The following is a 26,476-nucleotide window of genomic DNA, read 5'->3' on the forward strand; positions in this document are numbered from 1 at the left end:
AAGTTTGTATGTGTTGGGCTTTAGCTGAGATTGTTCTTTACAGAGTCAAGTATATTTGTCCAGGGCTCAATTGTTCCTTCATAGCACCATTAATTCTCGCTGTTGATAATCCTGTTATAACTTCTAATAGTAACTGTATCCACTGGTTAAATGGGAGAAAGTGAGGTGGTGCCAGCAGTAATCTTCTCTGATTGAGAGATTCAATGAGTTATCATCGTTAAGCAACTATAGATGCAAAGCATTGAATATTTAAATGTATGCACTTCGAACTGAATTTTGTAACTTTTCCCCAGAAGCATTTAACTGCAGGGCACTCCCACATCAAATGAAGGAATGTGTCTGATTTAGGGGACACTGTGAACAGTTGGGAGTTGGGGCCAATTTCATCGTAAAAAAAGTTTCCTTGCTGTTAAATACAGTCTGTGAAGAAAATAAACATGTTTAAATTGATGGTTCGGATTACAGGATTCCAAGGTCATATTTTTTAATATTCTGTTTCAGTTGAAGAGTTGTTCAGATTCAATTAGATCTGTGAACTTTTTTAATGGCTAGCTCAGAATATGAGCTTTCCAAAAGTTGTTTATATATTAGATAAGTTCAGTCCTTTCGGGAGCCCAGATAATTTATTTAAATGTGATACACAATATTGAATAACACCACAAACCAGATAACAATCTTGAGAAATGTACAACTTTATTGAGCTATATATTTTTGAATACATAGAATTAACATCTTACAACATTTATATATTCAAGATACTTTTCCATACTTAAATTGTAACAAGTACAGTGCAGTGAAAAAGTATTTGCCCCTTTTCTGATTTCTTTACATTTTTGCATATTTTTGATATTGAATGTTATCAGATCTTCAACCAAAACCTGTGTACACAAATAACAATTTTATACTTATTTAATAAAGTTATGAAACACTCAATGCCTCTGTGTAAAAAAGTAATTGCCACCTTACAGTCAACAACTGGTTGTGCCACCTTAAGCTGCAATGATTGCAACAAAACGCTTCATGCAGTTGTTGATCAGTCTCTCACATCGCTGTGGAGGAATTTTGGCCCACTCTTCCATGCAGAACTGCTTTAACTCAGCAACATAAAATGTGAATGTTACCAGATAAAAGATCCGGTAACATTCAATGTCAAAAATAGAGAAAATCAGAAAGGGGCAAAGACTTTCACAGCACTGTATGTGGACTCAATAAAGCAATTTATAGTTTGCAGTTACTTGGAAGGAAATGGCTGACTTAAAGACACACAGAGCAATTTGACAGCTTCTGAGCAAAGTTCGGAAGAATCATATCATGCAATATTGCAGATAACTTTGGTATTGGACTGAGGCAAAAGCTGATGGCAGCCAAAAGCAAAGCTCTTTTACAATACACATTGAGGCGTGCATTTATAGCTGTGTGGTACACATTTTTTGTTGATTAACAGTATATCAACCGGTAAAGACTATGAAATATCTTAATAAATCCAGTCAAAAGGTAATAAAATTAGAAATGTACAGATGCGGACAATATAGCATAGCGTTATATCACCAAAATATTTTTTTATAAAAGGAGAATTACACAACCAATGCTGTAATCATCTGTTCAAAATTGTGGTTTGTAAATGTTTTGTTTTAATGGGGAATATACTAACAGCTCATATAACCAAGTTCCTCAGGTTGTGTTAAATGAATCAAAATAATCTGTCTATAGTATAATTAATCCTCCCAATTCACTGGGGTGAGCTAGAATCGTGATGTGCTGAAGAACATTAATACACGCCCATTTAATTGAAGTGAAACTTTGGCTAAATCAAACCTCAGGAGGACAATTACATTCATAAAATACTATTCCGAATGGCATTATTTGTGGATAAGTGTTTGTAGTACAGTTACATTAAAAGATTCAGACACTCAAAAGAGTGGATAAACAGGAGCAAACATTACATTGGCCAGTGACTAAATATTTTCTTATATTGTCTGACTAAATGTATGTAGTTGTGAAGAAATAAAGCATTTGCGTGAATTATTTTGCGTCCATAAAGCAAATGTGCCAAGCTCTGTTTTTCGCTGTATCTAGTCCATCTGACAAGTCCTGGAAGATTGTGTATCGCTACCCAGAAGGGTGCTCTCAACAGTCAGCCATATATCTGTGGTATTTCAGTGTGTCACCGATATAATAACCACAGGTTCATGACGGTGTGGTATTTCAGTGTGTCACCGATATAATAACCACAGGTTCATGATGGTGTGGTATTTCAGTGTCACCGATATAATAACCACAGGTTCATGATGGTGTGGTATTTCAGTGTGTCACCGATATAATAACCACAGGTTCATGACGGTGTGGTATTTCAGTGTCACCGATATAATAACCACAGGTTCATGATGGTGTGGTATTTCAGTGTGTCACCGATATAATAACCACAGGTTCATGATGGTGTGGTATTTCAGTGTGTCACCGATATAATAACCACAGGTTCATGATGGTGTGGTATTTCAGTGTCACCGATATAATAACCACAGGTTCATGATGGTGTGGTATTTCAGTGTCACCGATATAATAACCACAGGTTCATGATGGTGTGGTATTTCAGTGCGTCACCGATATAATAACCACAGGTTCATGATGGTGTGGTATTTCAGTGCGTCACCGATATAATAACCACAGGTTCATGATGGTGTAGTATTTCAGTGTGTCACCGATATAATAACCACAGGTTCATGATGGTGTGGTATTTCAGTGTGTCACCGATATAATAACCACAGGTTCATGATGGTGTGGTATTTCAGTGTGTCACCGATATAATAACCACAGGTTCATGATGGTGTGGTATTTCAGTGTGTCACCGATATAATAACCACAGGTTCATGATGGTGTGGTATTTCAGTGTGTCACCGATATAATAACCACAGGTTCATGATGGTGTGGTATTTCAGTGTGTCACCGATATAATAACCACAGGTTCATGATGGTGTGGTATTTCAGTGCGTCACCGATATAATAACCACAGGTTCATGATGGTGTGGTATTTCAGTGCGTCACCGATATAATAACCACAGGTTCATGATGGTGTGGTATTTCAGTGTGTCACCGATATAATAACCACAGGTTCATGATGGTGTGGTATTTCAGTGTGTCACCGATATAATAACCACAGGTTCATGATGGTGTGGTATTTCAGTGTGTCACCGATATAATAACCACAGGTTCATGATGGTGTGGTATTTCAGTGCGTCACCGATATAATAACCACAGGTTCATGATGGTGTGGTATTTCAGTGTGTCACCGATATAATAACCACAGGTTCATGATGGTGTGGTATTTCAGTGTGTCACCGATATAATAACCACAGGTTCATGATGGTGTGGTATTTCAGTGTGTCACCGATATAATAACCACAGGTTCATGATGGTGTGGTATTTCAGTGTGTCACCGATATAATAACCACAGGTTCATAATGGTGTGGTATTTCACTTGACAATTTACACTGTAGTCCTTTCCAAACCGCTGCTCAGATGGGAAAAATAATAACTATTGCCGCAATCCAAAGAGCTTTTGAATATTCAAATCCAGTTTTGACACACAGTGGACGGAGCCTATCAACCAAAACATTCTCTTCACAAAACATCTTGAGCATTTACATATTCATACAATATACACACAGATCTAAAACATATTCAGAGGTGCAGCCATGAAGAACGTGTCAGAGAAAAATGTCAGTCTAATGTGTTGGTTGCTCCATAGGCTACATTCTATTTATCTCTGCAACTTCCTGTAGTGTTATACCTACTGAATATGGCCCAGTTTTCTCAACCAACTAAAGGAAGAACATCCTATCACAATGCTGTAGCCTCCCCATAACATGCCATTCCTAAATGCTATCAGAGCACCAACTTGTTTGGCAGGCTTCTGCATCAGACATTTGCCAAATGTATTGCTTGTGTTTGTTTAAATTCCTTTTCAAATTGTATGTTTTACAGTACAGTACCTACATACGTATACACACACACCAGTTTACAGTACATGTTCATACCTTTTCAACCTCATCAACACATCACATGCCCATTAGATATGCTGGGCTGTATGGTAAAGTTGCTTCAAAACCAAGTCTCATTGCATTGTCCAATCTGTAATCCAACTCTCCTTGACAACTGAAGAACACCGTCTTAACCTCGGCACATACACTACACCTTAGAATTGAACTTGTTTTGCTTTATAAAGAAATGTCAAACAGTTTTATCAATACTGAAAACTACAAGAAGTTTCTTGTTTCTTGGCTCAATAAAAAAAACGAAGCGCTTTGTCAACAGTGATATCAAAATCTCACTATTTGAATCCAAATGTAAAAGTGACAATGGGCAATAAAACAGTCTCCAGTATTTTTTTGTTCTACTTAAAGTTGTGACTTCATTGTTTTTGTTAGATATAAAGTATTCAATCCACTGGTAAATTTGGACAGGGATCACGTACTGTACAACTTGTTATTGCGGAGTACAACAGTTATTGCGAAATATAAAATGGGACAAGAGGCGACTTCAGGACCACAACCTATTAGCCCTTCCATGGCAACATATCCATGCTTCTTATGACAATGTATATGGAAGAGCCCCTTTCACCATCAGAGAAAACTATCTACACTGATTATGTATTCTATGAACAAATAAACCTTTTCTCATTAAAAGAATAAGAACACAATAACAATATAATCAATGATCATCGTAAGAAAACTATATTCTTATCTTCAAAATGACAATGAGAAGAGTATCCTCATCTCATTGCACAGTCCTATGCTCATTTCCGTAAAATAATCTAAGGTTATTTACAACATACCATATTCTTTTTCCACAATATAACATTGCCGTGCTTCACGACACATATCCTCTGCTCTGACCGTCTGACTCTCTCACTCTGGCTCTCTCATACACACACACGCACCCAGACAGCACACGCTCACTCATTCACACTTACTAAGTTCACAACATCTCGCTGCTAGGATCACACCCCAACCCACCAAACTAACCCAATGGTTGAGATGGTGAGAATTCATAACCAACTGCATTTCTCTCCAAGTTACCGCCTCAATCCAAAAATGTATACTTTGGTTATTTGAGGTTTGAAACACATCATCTATCCCCATTCAAAATGACGAGCCAGAAATTTCAGATGACAGTTTTATGCATGTTCACTTTGGTTTTCACAGATTCCACATACTGAAGTGCTTTAGAACAGTGGTTCCCAACCAGGGGAACTTGGCCTATCCACAGGGGGTACTTGAGAAGACTCATGAGACCATAGGCCTACTGGTAAAATGTACACGGGGTACTTCGGCAGAGAAAAATGTCAGTTGGTGGTAAGGTAAACGATAAAAGGTTGGGAACCACTGCTTTAGAACAACAGCCATGGTTAATAGGTGGGCTAACTACAGGCGATGTAAAAGTAGTGCCACTGTGTCTGGTGCACTCTCTCACTCTCCTCAGAATGAAGACCACACATCACTCTGTACACAGTGGGGCAATTTTCAGACTGTCTCTTTCACTCCAAACAGGTAGATGTGTAAACACAATTACATTACACCCAACAATACTGTACCCTGTGCCCTAAAGAGTCATTAAACCTATCAGGGTTGTGATGTTTCACTGTGGAAGCTCAATTTGTATTGGATGCATGTCTATATAATCAATAAAGATAAGTCCATCTCCAGGTTTTTGGTACAACGGTTCCCCAAATTCCAGAATTCCTGCAAGAATGAGGAGAATTCCTGTAAGTGCTATGGATTCCTCAGAGAACTGCAAAACGTGGTGTGAAAATATAACAGAAGTGCCGCATTTTTCTTTCAAACCATTGTACCGTATCAGCCAAGCACAGCAGTATGAAAATAAATAAATAAATACAACATGACGATTTCCCCCAAATGCCACCATGACACTGTTGGGATTAATCTACCTGGTACTAAACTAATATCCCCCTTCAATGATTACGGAGCTGGGAGGGATAGACTAATACCTTGCTGTGGTGGAAATGGGAGGGACAGACTGTAATACCTTGCTGTGGTGGAAATGGGAGGGATAGACTGTAATACCTTGCTGTGGTGGAAATGGGAGGGATAGACTGTAATACCTTGCTGTGGTGGAAATGGGAGGGACAGACTGTAATACCTTGCTGTGGTGGAAATGGGAGGGACAGACTGTAATACCTTGCTGTGGTGGAAATGGGAGGGACAGACTGTAATACCTTGCTGTGGTGGAAATGGGAGGGATAGACTGTAATACCTTGCTGTGGTGGAAATGGGAGGGATAGACTGTAATACCTTGCTGTGGTGGAAATGGGAGGGACAGACTGTAATACCTTGCTGTGGTGGAAATGGGAGGGATAGACTGTAATACCTTGCTGTGGTGGAAATGGGAGGGATAGACTGTAATACCTTGCTGTGGTGGAAATGGGAGGGATAGACTGTAATACCTTGCTGTGGTGGAAATGGGAGGGATAGACTGTAATACCTTGCTGTGGTGGAAATGGGAGGGACAGACTAATACCTTGCTGTGGTGGAAATGGGAGGGACAGACTAATACCTTGCTGTGGTGGAAATGGGAGGGACAGACTAATACCTTGCTGTGGTGGAAATGGGAGGGACAGACTAATACCTTGCTGTGGTGGAAATGGGAGAGACAGACTGTAATACCTTGCTGTGGTGGAAATGGGAGGGATAGACTGTAATACCTTGCTGTGGTGGAAATGGGAGGGATAGACTGTAATACCTTGCTGTGGTGGAAATGGGAGGGACAGACTGTAATACCTTGCTGTGGTGGAAATGGGAGGGATAGACTGTAATACCTTGCTGTGGTGGAAATGGGAGGGATAGACTGTAATACCTTGCTGTGGTGGAAATGGGAGGGATAGACTGTAATACCTTGCTGTGGTGGAAATGGGAGGGATAGACTGTAATACCTTGCTGTGGTGGAAATGGGAGTGTGGAAGACCAAGGTGAGACACTACAGCCTCACCGTATTATTCCTCCCTCAGTTAAAAGACAACTCTAATCAACACTTATTCAAGCCTTGTCATTTTTCAAATTATTCCTTCATTGTGGTATTATACAATACAAATTTGAAAGGTTCTAGCTAGGGGTATTACAATAGCATTGTGCATAATTTAAGTGAGTCGAAAACTTTGGTCCAAATCCATTAAAATGTACGGGTGATGATTATTGCATTCAAAGAATGTCCTGACATGTCTAAATTTAATTATACAGGACTGCAATTATGTCAGCCTGTAAACTAAAGATCACAGTAGTTAGCTATACAAGGAAAAATGGTAAGGCTTTCTTTGCCCGTCAGCATTTACAGTATACGTGATGGTAAAAGTGTGTCTGACAGTAAACGTTTCTATATAGAGGAGAGAGTGCATATTGAGAGCAAACAAAGAAGAAAAACAGGTATCCTCCTCAGCCTCGTCTTACATGTAAACAGCTAGTGAACCTCTCAACACTAAATGGACCAACAATGACAATTCAAAAGGTATAAAGATGAATATGTATCCCTTCATCGCACACGGAAATGTCTCAGCTTCCCGTCCTCTCGTTCGTCCGTCTTTCTCTCACTCCACTCAGAAAAGCAGGCTCTGTCGTCGAGATATGCTGTTCACTGTGAGAAGAGAGAGACAGTGAGAGGAGTGACAGACAGATCCCAGGAGGAACACTCAACATCATCACAGGTACTTGAACAGAGACCAGAGGGAGAAGGTTCCATCAGGGTAAGAGAGCTGCTGACAAAGGAGATACCGTATGAAGACATACAGCACACACAGTGATACGTTGACAACGGAAATAAGTAGCACTTGTGTCAAAATTCAACACAAATGTGTGTTTTGTATCCGCATCATTACATTCCAAACCATCATTAATTACCGCTGCCCTCCATGGACGTCACAGAAATATTTGAAATAAATTCAAGTACAGATATTGGGAGCATTACGGTATTATTTGACACTAGTGCCGTATTTTCACTTTGCATTGTCAAAACAGGGCCCACAATACAAATTCAGTGTTGAAACAGATGAATGTGTTTGGTAACCATGCTGAATGATCTATCAGGGAGTTGGCCCAAAGAGAGAGAGAGAGGAGCAGGAACAAACATAGGGTTTTCATACAGGACAACTCAGTGGGTAAGGTCCCTACAGGCAATATGTCACATCAGCATTCCCCTTTGGTGTGTCAGGAAGGGGAAAAATGTAAATTACTCTGAACTCATCTCAAATACACCAAGTCCTGGGAGGCCAAAAGGGGTAAATGTTTTGCATGTAAAAAAACTATAAAAATATACAGAGTATTGCACAGTATTAACGTCAAACATAGTTGAAGTAAACTGTACTTTTCCCTTCCGCATTGTTGATAAGCTTCAAGTAGATAGAATAGCAGCAGCGTTGTAAATGAGAATGAGTCAGAGATCCACCCTCTCATTATCACCCCACTCCTGACTCCTCAGGCTAAATCAGGAGTTAGACTACAGGCCGGTTAACCCTTCCTCTGTGATATAACAGGAACGAGTTTAGGGTGAGAGAGCAGAACACCCCTCAGAAAGACGTATGAATAATTAATGCAGGAAATTATGTAATCATGAATTTCTCATTATAGCCGTGTTACAAAACAACACACATTTTATCCATAGCTGATATTTGGATTATGTAAGCAACAGGCCAATTGATTTCTCTTCACATTTTTTACTGCATGTGTGTGTTGGGCATAATTTGGTTATTGATTTTCATTGTTGAGCAGGGGTTTAGTAGTCTGTGTTTTATTACATTTGGTAAAAAGGAATTGTCTTCCCCAGTAAAAGACAGCATGGCCTCCCGAGTGGCTCAGCGGTCTAAGGCACTGCATCGCAGTGCTTGAGGCGTCACTACAGACCCGGGTTCAATCCCAGGCTGTGTCACAGCCGGCGCACAATTGGCCCAGCGTCGTCCGGGTTAGGGGAGGGTTTTGCTGGCCAGGATTTCTTTGTCCCATCGCGCTCTAGCGACCCCTTGTGGCGAGCCAGGTGCCTGCAAGCTGATTTCGGTCGCCAGCTGGACGGTGTTTCCTCCGACACATTGGTGAGGCTGGCTTCCAGATTAAGAGAGCAGTGTGTCAAGAAGCAGTGCGGCTTGGCAGGGTCGTGTTTCGGAGGACGCACGGCTCTCGACCTTCGTCTCTCCCGAGTCCATAGGGGAGTTGCAGCGATGGGAGAAGACTAACTACCAATTAGATATCATGAAATAGGGGAGAAAAAGTGGTAAAAGTCCAGAAAACAATGCAGCCAAGAGAACACAAATAATAATTATCTGATTGGCTGGGTCCAGTGAGAGCTCCTCAGGCGGGAGGTTAAGGGAAGCAGAAGCTCATTCTCCATCACTACTGACCAGGTCTGAGGTGGGCTAACTACAACGCATAATGACCAGGTCTGAGGTGGGCTGACTACAACGCATAATGACCAGGTCTGAGGTGGGCCGACTACAACGCATAATGACCAGGTCTGAGGTGGGCTGACTACAACGCATAATGACCAGGTCTGAGGTGGGCTGACTACAACGCATAATGACCAGGTCTGAGGTGGGCTGACTACAACGCATAATGACCAGGTCTGAGGTGGGCTGACTACAACGCATAATGACCAGGTCTGAGGTGGGCCGACTACAACGCATAATGACCAGGTCTGAGGTGGGCTAACTACAACGCATAATGACCAGGTCTGAGGTGGGCCGACTACAACGCATAATGACCAGGGGACTGAATGCTCCTGAGTCAGAGCTGAGGTCAGGCATGTTTTCAACAAATCAAACACAACCAGGAAGAACAGGGGACCAACCAGAAACAGCTATTTTAGCAAATAAAACCTATAACCATTCAGAGGTGTAGTACTGTGCACTAGCCCTGTTGATGTGATGTGACTTGGTGTTTGTTCGAGGATAGTCTTGTATTCAAGGTGCTGTTCAGTGATGCATGCTGTTTGTGTTCATTTCTAACAAACGTCTGAGGCTATGTTCATGAGCCAAAAAAAATTTGCATAAAAAAAGCTAGCCCAGCATACTTAAATATCTGAGTGCACTGCTCTTGCTACTCCTTTCTTTAAATGATTGTGTATGAGTGTGTATTACGATGAACAGTAGGAATTTCCATTGAAAGTGAAGACCACCTAATGTGCTCTGTATGGATGTACACATGTAAATAAATGTCAAGTATCGTGTAAAGTAGTCTTGACATAATGTAAAGTAGTCTTGACATAATGTAAAGTAGTCTTGACATAATGTAAAGTAGTCTTGACATAATGTAAAGTTCTCAATATAATGTAAAGTACTCTTGACATACAATATTCTTCTAGCCTCAAAATCTAAGGAGGTGTTTTGAGAATGGTTACATATTCATTGTTAAAAGCCATGGGATGATAGACTGACACATTGAAGTGCATCAGAAGGGAAAGGAGGGGATGGTTCGCGGCCTCCTCATGAGAGAAGGAAGTGAACTGAATATACCTAAGGTGTGCCGGAACCTTAGGCATCCCTGTACGAGCTCTGGAACACAGTGATGTAGCCATTAAGTTTACATTTTGTACAAGGAAGTTGGGACATTAAAATAAGACATTTAGTTTATGGGATGAAATACAACTGTAAAGAGAGGAACTTACCTGAATCAGACAAGGAGCTGCTTCTACCTCCGGCCTCCTTCTCCAGCTGAATGTCTTGAAGTGAAAATATTGATGTAGCTAGGAGAGGATACGTTCATATTATACAATTATTTACCAATGACATGAGACTACACTGCTGTTAATAATGTGTGTGAGTCATGTGTGGAGGAGTGAAGGCCGACTCACTGTCAGGCAGTGTGATCACTCGGTCTCCCAGACTGTGGAAGTATGGATGCCTCATGGCCTCCTCTGCTGAGATGCGCTTCTTTCCCTCAAACTGAAACACAGACGGACACACAGCTTCACTCTACTGTTGCTAATGGCAACGAACAACTCCAGGACGATCATAAAGATTATCTAAAAAGGTGAGATGGGAGTTTGTCAATGACGACAATGTTGCCACAGGGGTGGTCTCACCTGCAGCAGTTTGGACAGCAGTTCCACTCCTTCATTGTCCAGTCTAGGAATAAACAACAAATACACAACAAATTAAAGTAACACTCAATGAACAAGCAGGTCTAACGTGTCATAAACAGTCAGTGCCGAGCACTGCATCACCTTGGTGTGTGATTCCGTAGAGAGTCGGCTCTGTACCGGGGGTAGTTGTACGAGATGAATTCCTCATTGGAGGTGATTCCAGGCCAGGATGTCTCATTGGGTGTACCTGGAGCAGACACAAACACAAGTGCTTCAACTCTCAAGACATTGAAAAGGAAGGGATGTTATGTCCGTTTATGTCCTCAATGGTGCCAAATGGCATTTCTCCCCGTCTCACTTCCTTCAAAGGGCAGGGCCACACCATGGACCAAGTTGGGCAGTGACGGGGGTACAGTCTCACCTAGCAGTTTAAAGATGAAGTGCAGCTCCTCCTCCACTGTGGAGCCAGGAAACAGAGGGCGGCCTGTAGACATCTCATAGAAGATACAACCCACTCCCCTACAGAGTCAAAATATAACGTTACTATAACAACTTTACTGACATTTTAGAATAGAATGTTATAACGAAACTTCAATATCAACCCGATTGGCTATGACCAATAGTTTATTCTTACCACATATCTATCTGCGTTGAGTAGTCAGTGCTTCCTAGGAGGATGTCTGGGGGACGGTACCATAGCGTCACCACCTCGTTGGAGTAGGTCTTGGTGGGAATGGACTTAGCCCGGGCCAGGCCTGAGACAAAAGCATGATTCACTATTCAACAAAACGTTTGAAAGAAGCTTAACATTTTAACAGGACAGTTTGTGGGAGAGGCTCTTGGGGCATATTGGCTTATTACACCGGCAAAACTCTTTTTGCGTATGTCGTGCTACCAACAAAAAAATGGATGTCCTTTTTTCTGAACACATTGTTTTGTCGTTACTCTCAACAGATTGTTGAGAACGTTAAACTGAGGCACTACAGATAACACTCTGGTTCTACAGAGACTTCTGGGGTGTGGTGATAAGACTGTCTGTACAGTTAGAGGTACTGACCAAAGTCAGCCAGTTTGAGCTCTCCGCGGTCGTTGATGAGCAGGTTCTGGGGTTTGAGGTCTCTGTGGAGGACTTTGCGGCGGTGGCAGTAGTTGAGGCCACGCAGCAGCTGGAACAGGAAGAGCTGAGGAGGAGAGGCACAGTAACAAACATGAGATAAGAAGTCTGCAAAGACATGACAATACCACAGACCACCCAGAGACACAGTAACAGACATAAGATAAGAAGTCTGCAAAGATATGACAATACCACAGACCACCCGGAGACACAGGGACACACTGAGACATGAGAGGTATACTGTAGGTGAGGGAGACAATGTGCATAGGGAGACAATGTGCATAGACAAAAGACACCAATAAAGACCCTACTAATCACTAACTACACATTTAAAAACTATTGGCACCGTGCCATTTCATCTATTGTTAAGGAAATGTATACATCGGACTGGAATGATAGAATTCCGTTTTATGATACATGCTAAAGAATGTAATGTAAATCATGTATCAAGGTATTGTAGGCTGATGAGTGCCACACCTTCACATTGTGCATGTGGATAGAGTTGCCACAATCCTCCAGATACTGCTTAAGGTCTTTATCCTGCGTGACAAAACACAAATCATTTACACAACTTTGACACTGGCACAAACAAATACATTTAGATTTGTTTTCATTCAAAATGTAAGGAGTTGACAGATGAACAGCGTGTGTGACGCGCTGTCAGATGCTCTTAGGCTTCTCCTCCTTTCTGTGTGGACGATGACTCACCAGGTACTCAAAGACCAGCGTGAGAGACTTCTGCGTGTGGATGATGTCGTGGAGGGTCACTATGTTGGCGTGTTTCAGATCCTTCAGCAGAGACACTGGGGGAGAGAGATAACCAACGCATGATTTTAAAAAAAATACTTATACAGCATGCCTCAACTCTTTCCATATCAGAGGTCAGCTGCAGCAGCAGCAGCAGCAACTGTGGTTGACTGAGGTCAATCCTGTAAATAGCCAGTGCTCCCTTGGCTTGCTCTGGTTTCCACTTTCCAACCTGTTGGGTTTTATTTTTAGCTGGCGGCCCAGGCTCAGGCCCACCCGACACAAAGGTGTTAGGGCACTATGCCCAGTGCCCACCCTGTGGTGGCGTGGTGTCTCACCCTCTCTGATGGCAGTGCAGGGAGCCCCCTCCTCATGCTCCAATCGGATCTCTTTCAGAGCCACCAGGTTGTCAGTCAGCTTGCTGCGCCCTTTGTATACCGTGGCATAGGTTCCCTGGGAGAGAGACAATACTTACATACAGACTACAGTAGGAGAACATCATATAAGCAGTACATACACTACATGTGAACAGTAGCAGAAGCAAACCTCAACACTGCCAGGACAAATGTTTGGTAGCAGAGGTTAAGAGCAAATAAACAATGACTATGGGGTAGGGTAATGTCAATGTATATGTTTGTAACAGCATACCTCTCCTAGCTTATCCAGCTTCACATAGGTCTCCAGCTTCCCAAAGCCAATCTCTGACTGAGAGAAAAAACACATTGTATCTTTAGATGATTCTAGAAGTCTTACCACATGTAAAATCACAGAATGAGAACATGCTTGTTTATTCACAAATATGACAGACAGACTCCAGAACATTGTTACAAACTACGAGACTGGCTTTATCCGGGAAGATGACCTACGAGACTGGCTTTATCCGGAAAGATGAACTAACTACGAGACTGGCTTTATCCGGAAAGATGAACTAACTACGAGACTGGCTTTATCCAGGAAGATGAACTAACTACGAGACTGGCTTTATCCAGGAAGATGAACTAACTACGAGACTGGCTTTATCCAGGAAGATGAACTAACTACGAGACTGGCTTTATCCAGGAAGATGAACTAACTACGAGACTGGCTTTATCCAGGAAGATGAACTAACTACGAGACTGGCTTTATCCAGGAAGATGAACTAACTACGAGACTGGCTTTATCCAGGAAGATGAACTAACTACGAGACTGGCTTTATCCAGGAAGATGAACTAACTACGAGACTGGCTTTATCCAGGAAGATGAACTAACTACGAGACTGGCTTTATCCAGGAAGATGAACTAACTACGAGACTGGCTTTATCCAGGAAGATGAACTAACTACGAGACTGGCTTTATCCAGGAAGATGAACTAACTACGAGACTGGCTTTATCCAGGAAGATGAACTAACTACGAGACTGGCTTTATCCAGGAAGATGAACTAACTACGAGACTGGCTTTATCCAGGAAGATGAACTAACTACGAGACTGGCTTTATCCAGGAAGATGAACTAACTACGAGACTGGCTTTATCCAGGAAGATGAACTAACTACGAGACTGGCTTTATCCAGGAAGATGAACTAACTACGAGACTGGCTTTATCCAGGAAGATGAACTAACTACGAGACTGGCTTTATCCAGGAAGATGAACTAACTACGAGACTGGCTTTATCCAGGAAGATGAACTAACTACGAGACTGGCTTTATCCAGGAAGATGAACTAACTACGAGACTGGCTTTATCCAGGAAGATGAACTAACTACGAGACTGGCTTTATCCAGGAAGATGAACTAACTACGAGACTGGCTTTATCCAGGAAGATGAACTAACTACGAGACTGGCTTTATCCAGGAAGATGAACTAACTACGAGACTGGCTTTATCCAGGAAGATGACCTACGAGACTGGCTTTATCCAGGAAGATGAACTAACTACGAGACTGGCTTTATCCAGGAAGATGACCTACGAGACTGGCTTTGACTGACTTGGCCAGGAAGATGATACAAAGAAGGTCAATCTCATCAGGACACGTGCAACCACTTCTGTTGAGATGTCTGGCAGTGAATGTATAAGCCCTGACCTTGAATAAATATCAATGAAAGAAAATGGTGGAGGAACAGTATAGCAAGGCATAACCGCAAGGGAGAACAAAATTGTAGTGCACATGAAAATACAAGAACTAAAATGCAAGAGTCTTAAGAGCTCAACACACACAGGAACGAGACAGCTCATGAAAAAAGCATGGGCCAGACAGAGTGAGCATGAGGATATAGAGGAGGACGAGGAGGACAGAGAGGGAGGGGGCAGTAACCTACCAGGGAGACATAGAGGAGGACAGAGAGGGAGGGGGCAGTAACCTACCAGGGAGACATAGAGGAGGACAGAGAGGGAGGGGGCAGTAACCTACCAGGGAGACATAGAGGAGGACAGAGAGGGAGGGGGCAGTAACCTACCAGGGAGACATAGAGGAGGACAGAGAGGGAGGGGGCAGTAACCTACCAGGGAGACTCTCCTTAGCCTCCGGCTCAGAGGCTTGTCAAAAAGAGGACTGTTCAGACAGAACTTCTCTAGGTAGCCATCTGGGAGACGGATGTCCGCAGGCAAGGACAACCGCTTGTTTATATCCTAACAGAAAAGATACAAGGTTAGAGGTTGAAGATTAGAGGTTAAAGGTTAGAAGTTAGGATAAAACACCTCATGTGTTACTAGTGTTTATGAGAGAGTGTGAGTGCGTGTGTGTGCGTGCGTGAGAGTGTGTGTACCTCGGTGGATATCTTGCGTACAGAGTTGTTCCTGAGGCGGACCCTGACAGGACTGTGTACTTCATCAGAAGAGGTGGCCGAGACCTGGTCACTCTCCCCATCAGAGCCGATCTTCACATCTTCATGGACTATCTCTGTACAAACACACAGCAACACTCTCAACTCCTGGTCCACATGGAAGAGTTCTAGGGTTCCCAGCTCTCAATGTCCTATCGCAATCTAACGATCATAATCTTACTACTATTGACAATAATGTTTTACTCGCCCTGTGTCTGTTAACTTTCATTATACGTTTGCTTTCTGGGAAACGTTTTGGTTCAAAGGCACCTGGAGGGGAGCATGCGGTACCATCACAGTAAGATTTGAGAGGTAAAGCAATTCTTCGCTGATGTCTTATTTTGTTTCCTCACTGTTGTCTCCCACTACAACTATTAGAGGTTTTCGCTCACTGTTGTTAACTTGTTATACAGCACTGGTGTGATGTGCTTATCAGCTTTTAAACCTACTCTCCAAACAGTATTCAATTATGTAATTAACTTAATCCCATACAAGGACAAAACAAAGAAAACAGGCATATATAGTGTCTTCAGAAAGTAGTCATACCCCTTGACTTATTGCACATTTTGCTGAGTTACAGCCTGAATTCAACATGGATTAAATATAAAATGTTTTACCCATCTACACACAATACCCCATAATGACAAAGTGAAATGTTTGCAAATATATTGAAAAATGAAATACAGAAATATTTAATTTACATACTGTAAGTAGTCACACCCCTTTGCTATGACAATTCAAATCGAGCTCAGGTGCATCCTGTTTCTATTGATCATCCTTGAGATGTTTCTACAACTTGATTGGAGTCCACCTGTGGTAAATTCAATTGATTGGACATGATTTGGAAAGGAACGCACCTGTCTATATAAGGTCCCACAGTTGACAGTGCATGTCAAAGCAGAAACTATACCATGAAGTCCAAGGAATGGTCCATAGATCTCCAAGATAGTATTGTGATGAGGCATATATCTGGGGAAGGGTAGAAAACAATTTCTAGAGTGTTGAAAGTTTCCAAGAGCACAATGGTCTCCATCATTGGGAAAAGATGTAACTACCCAGACTGCCTAGAGTTGGCTGTCTGACCAAACTGAGACATCGGGCAAGAAGGGCCTTGGTCAGGGAGATGACCAAGAATCCAATGACCACTCGGACAGAACTACAGAGTTACTTGGCTGAGACGGGAGAACCTGCCAGAAGGACAAGTCTCTACAGCACTTTAGCAATCTGGGCTTTATGGGAGAGTGACCAGACGGCAGCCACTCCTGAGAAAAAGGCACATGACAGCACGCCTGGAGTTTGCAAAAAGGCCCGTGAAAGACAGATCATACGGCAAAAGATGCTGTGGTCTGCTGAGACAAAAAATGTAACTCTGGCCTGAATGCAAAGTGCTATGTCTGGAGAAAACCAGGCACAGCTCATCACCCATCTAACACCATCCCTACCGTGAAGCATGGTGGTGGCAGCATCATGCTATGGGGATGCTTTTCAGCGGCAGGGACTAGGAGACTGGTAAGGATAGAAGAAGCCAAATACAGCCAAATCCTTGATGAGAACCTGCTTCCGAGTATAAACGACCTTAGACTGGGGGTGAAGATTTTACGTTCCAACAGAACAATGACCTCAAGCATACAGCCACAGCAACGCTGGAATGGCTTCAAAACAAGAATGTGAAAGTCCTTGAGTGGCCCAGACTTGAATACCATTGAAAATCTGGAGAAAGACTTGAAGATTGCTGTTCACTGCCGCTCCCCACCTAACTTAACAGAACTTGAGAAAATCTGCAAAGAAGAATGGGAGAAAATCCCAGAATCCAGATGTGCAAAGCTGATACAGACATACCGAAGACGACTGAAAGCTGTAATCGACGCCAAAGGTGATTCAATAAAGTATTGACACGGGTGTGAATACTTATGTTAATGTGATATTTCAGTATTTCCTTTTCAACACATTTGAACAGAATTCTGAAAACATGTTTTCACTATATCATTATGGGGTATTGTGTGTAGATGGGTGAGAGATTTGTTTTGTTTTTTTGTCAATTTTGAAATCAGGCTGAAACAAGAAAATGTGGAATAAGTCAAAGGGGTGTGAATACTTTCTGAAGGCACTGTAAGTCTATAACATGACCAGTCATAACATGACACACCCTTAACATACACACTCACACACTTGTGGCCAGAGGTCACATACACACTCCCAGAGCAGACACACACACATTCCCCTTCCCTGTGTTGGCCAAGTGTTTTGTACCCAGGCGTGTGGTGTGGTTGAGATAGGAGCTGAGGCTGCGGCCCAGGCTGCGTGGTCGGCGCAGGGCGGAGCCGTACGACTGGAGCAGGGAGTGCATGCTGAACGAGCCTCCACCACCACTGCCTCGCACTGAACCCCGCAAACTGCCAGTGCCACTGCCCCGCACTGACATGGTCTCTGGGAGAGAGAAGGGTGGGGAGGCAGAGACACAGGGGAGACACACACAGGAGGGAGGAATGGGGTATGGGTGGGAGTCACGAAGGACAATGCAGGTGGAGGTGGTTGTGAGGTGGACGGGGAACACAGGGCACGGCAGGGCATGGTATGATCGGTGACAGGGGTACAAAGCAAATGAAAGAGGAAACAGATCATGATTGGGATGAAGACAGGACAACAAAAAGGGGGAAGGGGTGTAGAAAGAAAGAAGAGAAAAATAAAACAGAAAAACAAATTAAAGTCATGGATGAAGATGTAGTATTGGGGAAAAAAGTGGAAATGTTACAGAAAGTAAGAAAAATGTTACAGAAAGTAAGAAAAAATGTTACAGAAAGTAAGAAAAAATGTTACAGAAAGTAAGATTTTTTTTTACAGAAAGTAAGAAAAAATGTTACAGAAGTAGGCAGTAACATTTGGTAGAGAGGAACAGAGTAATGGTGGTTAAGATGAGAAGAAACAGGGAAGGAAAGGAAAGAAAAGAAAAGAGCCGGTAACTTGAAATTAAAGGATCAACCAAACGAACAGGGGAAACACGTACAAATGTCCATCTTTCAGAGCATGCGATTCACTTTCCAAAAGAGGTTAATACACACTGGAAGACAAAAAATATGGGGTCAATTGACAAGGAAAACCTTCAGTATTAGTAACAGGGTTACTGAGAAGTTTCTGAGCTGCATGAACTGGTTTCATTGCATTGTACAGGCCAGATGTGGCCCATGCTTACTGCCTCGAATAATCTCTTATGGACACAGTTGATGGTAAATTATATTACGCAACAGCACTTTATTCATTACTTCACAAAGCCAAATTAATTTTCATTCTAAACAGTTTTTCAATGTTTTTTAAAAATCAAATGTTGATTGGTTTTATTGCACAAATTCTTTGTTTTTTTCCACCAGGTAGTCAAGTTGAGTAGACTGAGGTTGTTTCATTGAAACCTCCTGAGACAGCATCAATACAGACAGTATTAGAGCACAGAAAGCCATGCTGGAAGAGACATGCATCGGATTAAATTAAGAATAGCAAGCAGGAACCAGAAGCACCGTTATTACACAAACACCCATCCCATCATCACCAGATCCTTCAGGGTGGAGCCATATAGGATTTGGAAAAGTGTAGCTAGGCCTATTTTGTGTGTGAATCTGTGGGTGCGTTCGTAAATTCACTCTGGCTATCTACTCCAATTTCAGAGCACTCTCGCCTGAGTGTGCCAGAGCGCAGAATAACGGATGAATTTACGAGCGCACTCTAAGCACTCCAGATTGAATTTAGGAACACACACTGTTGAGTGATGGTAAGGTAAGACGTACCCCTACCACTACCCTAAACCATGTATCCCCTGTAGCAGAGAAGCCATAAAAGGGTGTAATGTTTGCACTGCAGAGCTTTGCACAAGAGTGACACTACTCTGTGGCATGTACAGTACTCCCACAAATGATACTGAGTCATCATTGGTTTCAGGTCACCCAGTCATGTGTGGCATGCTTGTATAAGAAGAAAGAAATGTAACCTTTTACAGCAGACCTATTTGAAATATTTATGAGTACAGTTGTAAACATTTGGAGATGACACATTATGTCTCTGGTAAGAAAACAGTTGAATCACTAAATTTGAGAGCTTTTCATCACACCATTTTGTTTTTCATATCACCAGTATGAAAAGAAGGATAAAATAACTCCCGCCTTCAGCATAAAGATGGTCCAAACTAATCTAAATATTCTGCACATTCAACTACAAAGCTGTCTGCAGTTTCACTAGTTATTACTTCTTTGACCAATTAGGCCTAATTGGTCAAAGATACCGCCATATTGGTTGTTGCAGTGTAAGGGATGAAGTATCCTACAGTTGTATTGTATAGGTAACTTGGTATGGGTCAGCCTGTACTGGAGTCATTGTATTGTATAGGTAACTTGGTATGGGTCAGCCTGTACTGGAGTCATTGTATAGGTAACTTGGTATGGGTCAGCCTATACTGGAGTCATTGTATTGTATAGGTAACTTGGTATGGGTCAGCCTGTACTGGAGTCATTGTATAGGTAACTTGGTATGGGTCAGCCTATACTGGAGTCATTGTGTTGTATAGGTAACTTGGTATGGGTCAGCCTATACTGGAGTCATTGTATAGGTAACTTGGTATGGGTCAGCCTGTACTGGAGTCATTGTATAGGTAACTTGGTATGGGTCAGCCTGTACTGGAGTCATTGTATAGGTAACTTGGTATGGGTCAGCCTATACTGGAGTCATTGTATAGGTAACTTGGTATGGGTCAGCCTATACTGGAGTCATTGTATTGTATAGGTAACTTGGTATGGGTCAGCCTATACTGGAGTCATTGTATAGGTAACTTGGTATGGGTCAGCCTGTACTGGAGTCATTGTATAGGTAACTTGGTATGGGTCAGCCTGTACTGGAGTCATTGTATAGGTAACTTGGTATGGGTCAGCCTGTACTGGAGTCATTGTATTGTATAGGTAACTTGGTATGGGTCAGCCTATACTGGAGTCATTGTATTGTATAGGTAACTTAGTATGGGTCAACCTGTACTGGAGTCATTGTATTGTATAGGTAACTTGGTATGGGTCAGCCTGTACTGGAGTCATTGTATAGGTAACTTGGTATGGGTCAGCCTATACTGGAGTCATTGTATTGTATAGGTAACTTGGTATGGGTCAGCCTGTACTGGAGTCATTGTATAGGTAACTTGGTATGGGTCAGCCTGTACTGGAGTCATTGTATAGGTAACTTGGTATGGGTCAGCCTATACTGGAGTCATTGTATAGGTAACTTGGTATGGGTCAGCCTGTACTGGAGTCATTGTATAGGTAACTTGGTATGGGTCAGCCTGTACTGGAGTCATTGTGTTGTATAGGTAACTTGGTATGGGTCAGTCTGTACCAGAGTCATTGTGTGTGTTGGTTTGTATCAGCCACTGTACCGGAGTCACTGTGACTGTGCGCTGTGTCCTGAGGGCTGATGGTCTCGCTGGTCTTATCCCCACTGTTGCCCCCCCTCAGGGTGAGGGACAGCTGCCGCTTGATCTTCCTCATGCGGTCCATCAGAGGGGGCAGCGGGGGGCGAGATGCGGAGGGTGGGGGGCGAGACGCGGAGGGCGGGGGCCGAGACGCAGAGGGCGGAGGGGTAGCCACAATTCAAGCTCTCTGAGGGCACAGACAGACACAAACAAACACATTGTTAAACAGTTGTTAACCTGTCCTGTAGGGGGAACTACTAACAAAGATTGACACATCATAATCATTATCCTCTACAACAGTCAAAGGATGACAGGTCACTCACTCCTCAGTAGTCAATTAAGAGAAATGATTAGGCCTCGAGATGAGAAGAGAAGCTGCTTCATTTGGATTACAAACTGATGAGAGAACTCAGTGGTTGGATTTGACACTAATGATAGTCTTTTGCTATTAAGGGAGCTCTCATCATTCAGACTTTGCCTATACTGGGCGTCACACAAAGACTGTATATATGAATGGACAAAGCCATTGATCACGTGACACCATTCTTTCCTATGTGAAGATTCAATAGCGCATTGAAGCCAAATGAAATCGGTTAAGATAACGTTTCATTGAGACATAACATGCGCAGTTTGAGCTACTCCTGGAAATGACGTTGAGGTTAGCTCAATGCTGACCCCTCTCATTGAGTAACTCAAGTTGAAGGCTGACCAGGGTACTGCAGGCTTCCATTAGCAACTAAATTATCCTTATAACTTCTTCTGTGTGTGACAGAAGGAGGACACACATCTGGTGTTTCAGAAGCAATTACTGGTACCATGATTGTCTTAAAAATATATATACAGTACCAGTCAAAAGTTTGGACACACCTACTCATTCAAGGGTTTTTCTTAATTTTTACATTGGAAATAGTGGAAACATCCAAACTATGAAATAACACATGGAATCATGTCTTAACCAAAAAAAAGTGTTTAACCCCAAAAATATTTTGCATTTGAAAATCTTCAAAGTAGCCACCCTTTGCCTTGATGCACACTCTTGGCATTCTCTCAACCAGCTTCACCTGGAATGCTTTTCCAACAGCCTTGAAGGATTTCCCACATATGCTGAGCACTTGTTTGCAGCTTTTCCTTTACTCTGCGATCCCACTCATCCCAAACCATCTCAATTGGGTTGAGGTTGGGTGATTGTGGAGGCCAGATCTCTGACGCAGCACAACATCACTCTTCTTCTTGGTCAAATAGCCCTTACACAGCCTGGAGGTGTGTTGGGTCATTGTCCTGTTGAAAAGCAAATGATAGTCCCACTAAGTGCAAACCAGAAGGGATGGTATCACTGCAGAATGCTGTGGTAGCCATGCTGGTTAAGTGTGCCTTGAATTGTAAATAAATCACAGACAGTATCACCAGCAAGCACCCCCACACCTTCTCCTTCATGCTTCACGGTGGGAACCACGTATGCGGAGATCATCCGTTAACCTACTCTGCGCCTCACAAAGACACGGCGGTTGGAACCAAAAATCTAAAATTTGGAATCATCAGACGAAAGGACAGATTTCCACAGGTCTAATGTCCATTAATTGTCTTTCTTGGTCCAAGCAAGTCTTTTCTTATTGGTGTCCTTTAGTAGTGGTTTCTTTGCAGCAATTCGACCGTCACAGGAAAGGAAGACCTGATTCACACAGTCTCAATGAACAGTTGATATTGAGGTGTGTCTGTTAGCATTTATTTGGACTGCAATCTGAGGTGCAGTTAACTCTAACTTATCCTCTTCAGCAGATAATTCTGGGTCTTCCTTTCCTGTGGCGGTCCTCATGAGAGCCAGTTTCATCATAGCGCTTGATGGTTTTTGCAACAGCACTTTAAGAAACTTTCAAAGTTCTGATGGACGGTTGTTTCTCTTTGCTTATTTGAGCTGTTCTTGCCATAATATGGACTTGGTCTTTAACCAGATAGGGCTGTCTTCTGTATACCACCTCTACCTTGTCAACACAACTGATTGGCTCAAATGCATTAAGAAAGAAATTCCACAAATTAACATTTAACAAGGCACACCTGTTCATTGAAATGCATTCCAGGTGACTACCTCATGAAGCTGGTTGAGAGAATGCCAAGAGTGTGCAAAGCAGTCAGCAAGGCAAAGGGTGGCTACTTTGAAAAATCTCAAATATAAAATAAATGTTGATTTGTTTAACACTTATTTGGTTACTACATGATTCCATATGTGTTCTTTCATAGTTGTGATGTGTCCACTATTATACTACAATGTAGAAAATAGTAAAAATAAAGAAAAACCCTTGAATGAGAAGGTGTGTCCAAACTTTTGAATGGTACTGTATATTTAAACAAAGACTGACCAAAGACTGGCATTTTTTCATTCACTATAATGGAGAATCTTGTTTTCTGCTAACAATGCCTGCAGAACCGTGGTCGGACTTCCGTGGCTTCAATAAGAAGGGGCAGTCGTTCTCCCCTGGCATCACAGCATGTGTATTGATTTCACTCTGCATTGCAATATAAAGCAAACCACTAGAAAACAGACATGTTCAATGACCTTGAAAACTACATCTCAACTTATCTTTCAAATAGTACTGAAAAAGCAAATACTAAATACCAGTGGGAAAAAAATAGCAGTTAGTCTCTTGAGCATCTGTGAGATATTCAGGACTGGGCCGACTACTAAAGTAGTGCCAAACCTCCAGAAGCCCATGTTTTTGCCTTGTGACTAACGACTCAATTTGGCACGACGATGCCCAACAGTTTCAGCTCCAAAGCTGCTCTTTTGAAGGCTAGACGCTTGGTGACCCATAAAATTGCATATTGGCCTAAAAAGGGACTTCTTCTGTATGCACTCTGAACGCTGACCATCCAAAGAAAATGGGCACTTCTAGGCTATCTGGTGACAGTTGTGTTAGTGCTGAAGACTTTGGAGGCATGGGGTGAGCAGGAGGGCGGACAGGGTCATCTTATGGGGCTTACGTAGCCCTGGTGTAAGAATTTCTTTGTTTATACTAAGACCCTGAGGTATGTTGAGAATGTCCTCTCTTTTGGAATGTCATCATTATCTCAACAATCTAAAGTGGTTCTACTGTTGTTGGAAAGGCTATTGGGTATGTCACTGACTGACCATTAGCTAACCTAAATCATATTTTTCACAAAGGATTCTCAGAGAAAACGTTTGAAATAGTTGGAATACTTTGGATGGTGAGAGTGGATTAAGGTTTTCTTCTCCTCTGGCATCCATTGCAGGGAAATCTAGAAGTGAAATCTTAGATGAAGACACTCCAAAGAGGTATTTGATTTTAAGAGGATATTTACTTTGTGTTTGAAACATTAAACTTAACTTGACCTGTGCAGTTAGGCTAAATGTAAAATAAAACAAAGTGCCTGCCTGAATAATTCTTAGAAATAATTTTTAGGCAGGCCTGGCCTTAATAATAATGATAATAATACATGGGATCTAGCGCTTTTCAAGGACCCAAAGTCGCTTTACAATTGTAGAAATAAAACAAAAATACAAAAACACTGCAGGAGCACAGAAAGTGGCCGGGTGACCTGGCATCCTCTTAGATAGGTCTAGTTGTCCCTATGTGTCTGTGTTCACATCCTTTTAAAACTGGTGCATCATGAACCTTGTTGACATGGAGCAGTGTGACCATGAGAATCAGACAGTGCTGCCTGCCCGCCTGGTACTGATGGGACAGCTCAACATCAAGATGACGTTTTGAAGGCAATGCCCAGGTTGTCAACAGCAGGTGACTAGCACCCTGGAGGTTTGTGACTGCAGTTAATCAACAACATAGCAGCTAGTCGTGCATCCTTAGCTCATATGTAACCGGGGTAATCATGACAAAAACAAGCAAGAAACTAGAAATTGCACGCAAGTAGGCAAATTAGCTATTCACACAGTGTAGAGGGTCTCCCCAATGACATCCCAAAAGACCCTTAAGTTTGCTGGGTTCCCATCTGACAAAAACTAAACAAACTGACTGTAGCTAGCTGACCAGGATAGGAAAATACCCGGTAGCGTTACGTCCATCACATTATGTACGCACGATTCATTTTGAAGGGATATCCTAAATAAGGATTTGTGACCTAGGTTTATCTGGTTAAGCTGTTTAGCTTTATGAGGTTTCGTAGCTATAATGCAAGAATCATTCAGCTAATGTGTGCAATAGAAACCAATGGTACACGACAGAAAAGTAAAAGCCGTTAACAAGTTAATAATGATCTAGTTAGTTAGCTATAGCTATCAAGCTAGCTTCAGTGGCTGCGCACAGCTCGGCCCTTCCTAGCTAAACTACAGCTAGCTTGCAACATGTTTCATTTACGCATGATTATGCATTGGAATGAAAGCGATTCAAAGTCTATGAATGATTAGAATGCGGTGATCACGGACATGCCATTGGACATGTTTTATTCTTCAACAAAGACAATGTTGAATTATTGTAATACGTATGATTGAAGAGCTTTAAAAGTGGGAGGTACAGTAAACCGATCTTTTGACATCAACAGTGGTTGCTGCAACAAGCTACCAAGTATTTTCGGCGGAACGTAGCTATTGACAAAAACATTTTTTAAATCGTATTCTAGCTAACCAACCCGGTGTAAATACCGTTTTGCGCAACAAGGACAGACTGCTTTGTCGCTTACCCGAGGACGCGAGATCCCGTATGCCCTTGTAATCTTAGCAAAAATATCCCAAAGCCAGTGTGCTCTCCCAATAGTCCTCAGCCATTATTCTGCTGGTTGAGATACAGCACCGGTTCGCCCCTGTCTGACAGCATGCCCTGTTCGCATTCTGAAAAATTGTTCAAACGTTTTAGCAGCTGTTCAGTTCCAAATGCGGAGGGTAGTAGAGCAGCTGCGAATAGATTCTGGAGTCACTCACTCCGGCTGATTGGAGAGGTGGAGATCCGTTAATTACGCATTCGCTTACCAGCCACAAGTCAGGTCGTGTGACATTCCACAGTGTTTTTTATTCTTTCCGTTTTGTCTGGGTATTTTTAACTAAGTCTATCAATGGAAGCTATTCAAAATGTATAGAAATTCCTCATATTACCCGAATAGGAAAAGCTTACAGTGGAATGACCCAAATTCCATTCAACAAGCTAAGACTGTGGACTGTACCATTGCCTTGGCCCACTCAGGAGATATTGAGTGCAGGGGCGCGTTCATCGGGACACAGCGTTTTGGAACATTCAGGTAGACATGTGATATATAGAAGAAACGTGCTTCTCTGGCTTGGTAAACAAGGACTCATGTCGGCTCTATTAATTTAATTTCTGTCTGCAACGTTCGACAACGTTTGG

General features: G+C 42.3%; 1 protein-coding gene across 5 annotated transcripts; it reads right to left on the reverse strand.

Annotated features, from left to right (window-relative positions):
* Positions 1-676: 676 nt before the first annotated feature.
* On the reverse strand, positions 677-26,293 carry cdk16 (cyclin dependent kinase 16). Of its 5 annotated transcripts, none has more exons than XR_011668581.1 (18): positions 25,818-26,293; positions 21,132-21,354; positions 17,981-18,157; positions 15,674-15,807; positions 15,411-15,536; positions 13,583-13,639; positions 13,273-13,387; positions 12,896-12,990; positions 12,665-12,727; positions 12,131-12,254; positions 11,708-11,828; positions 11,495-11,592; positions 11,215-11,320; positions 11,074-11,116; positions 10,843-10,933; positions 10,657-10,734; positions 7,549-7,641; positions 677-5,738 (listed from the first exon to the last, which is right to left on the reverse strand). XR_011668581.1 is itself a non-coding variant. In XM_071349007.1 (17 exons), the coding sequence occupies exons 2-17, from the start codon at positions 21,250-21,252 to the stop codon at positions 7,604-7,606; spliced, it is 1,587 nt and encodes a 528-aa protein (XP_071205108.1). In that variant the 5' UTR covers positions 21,253-21,354; positions 25,818-26,292; the 3' UTR covers positions 677-7,603. The 5 variants fall into 5 exon arrangements, 2 of the variants coding, with proteins under 2 accessions (XP_071205108.1, XP_071205110.1); XR_011668579.1 differs by having other exon boundaries at positions 677-6,498; positions 6,681-7,641; positions 25,818-26,292; XR_011668580.1 differs by having other exon boundaries at positions 677-6,080; positions 6,233-7,641; positions 25,818-26,292.
* Positions 26,294-26,476: the final 183 nt, after the last annotated feature.

Source organism: Salvelinus alpinus, chromosome 17 (genome assembly GCF_045679555.1).
Source record: "Salvelinus alpinus chromosome 17, SLU_Salpinus.1, whole genome shotgun sequence".
Taxonomy (NCBI): Eukaryota; Metazoa; Chordata; class Actinopteri; order Salmoniformes; family Salmonidae; genus Salvelinus; species Salvelinus alpinus.

What these genes read in the sequence shown, in the direction of transcription:
- cdk16 (XM_071349007.1), bottom strand. Translation starts at nt 21,252, where the DNA reads ATGGACCGCATGAGGAAGATCAAGCGGCAGCTGTCCCTCACCCTGAGG. An exon ending in GCACAGTCACAGTGACTCCG is followed by an intron (nt 18,158 to 21,131) that starts GTACAGTGGCTG and finishes TCTCTCTCCCAG; the next exon opens with AGACCATGTCAGTGCGGGGC. An exon ending in TCAACGCAGATAGATATGTG is followed by an intron (nt 11,593 to 11,707) that starts GTAAGAATAAAC and finishes TTGACTCTGTAG; the next exon opens with GGGAGTGGGTTGTATCTTCT.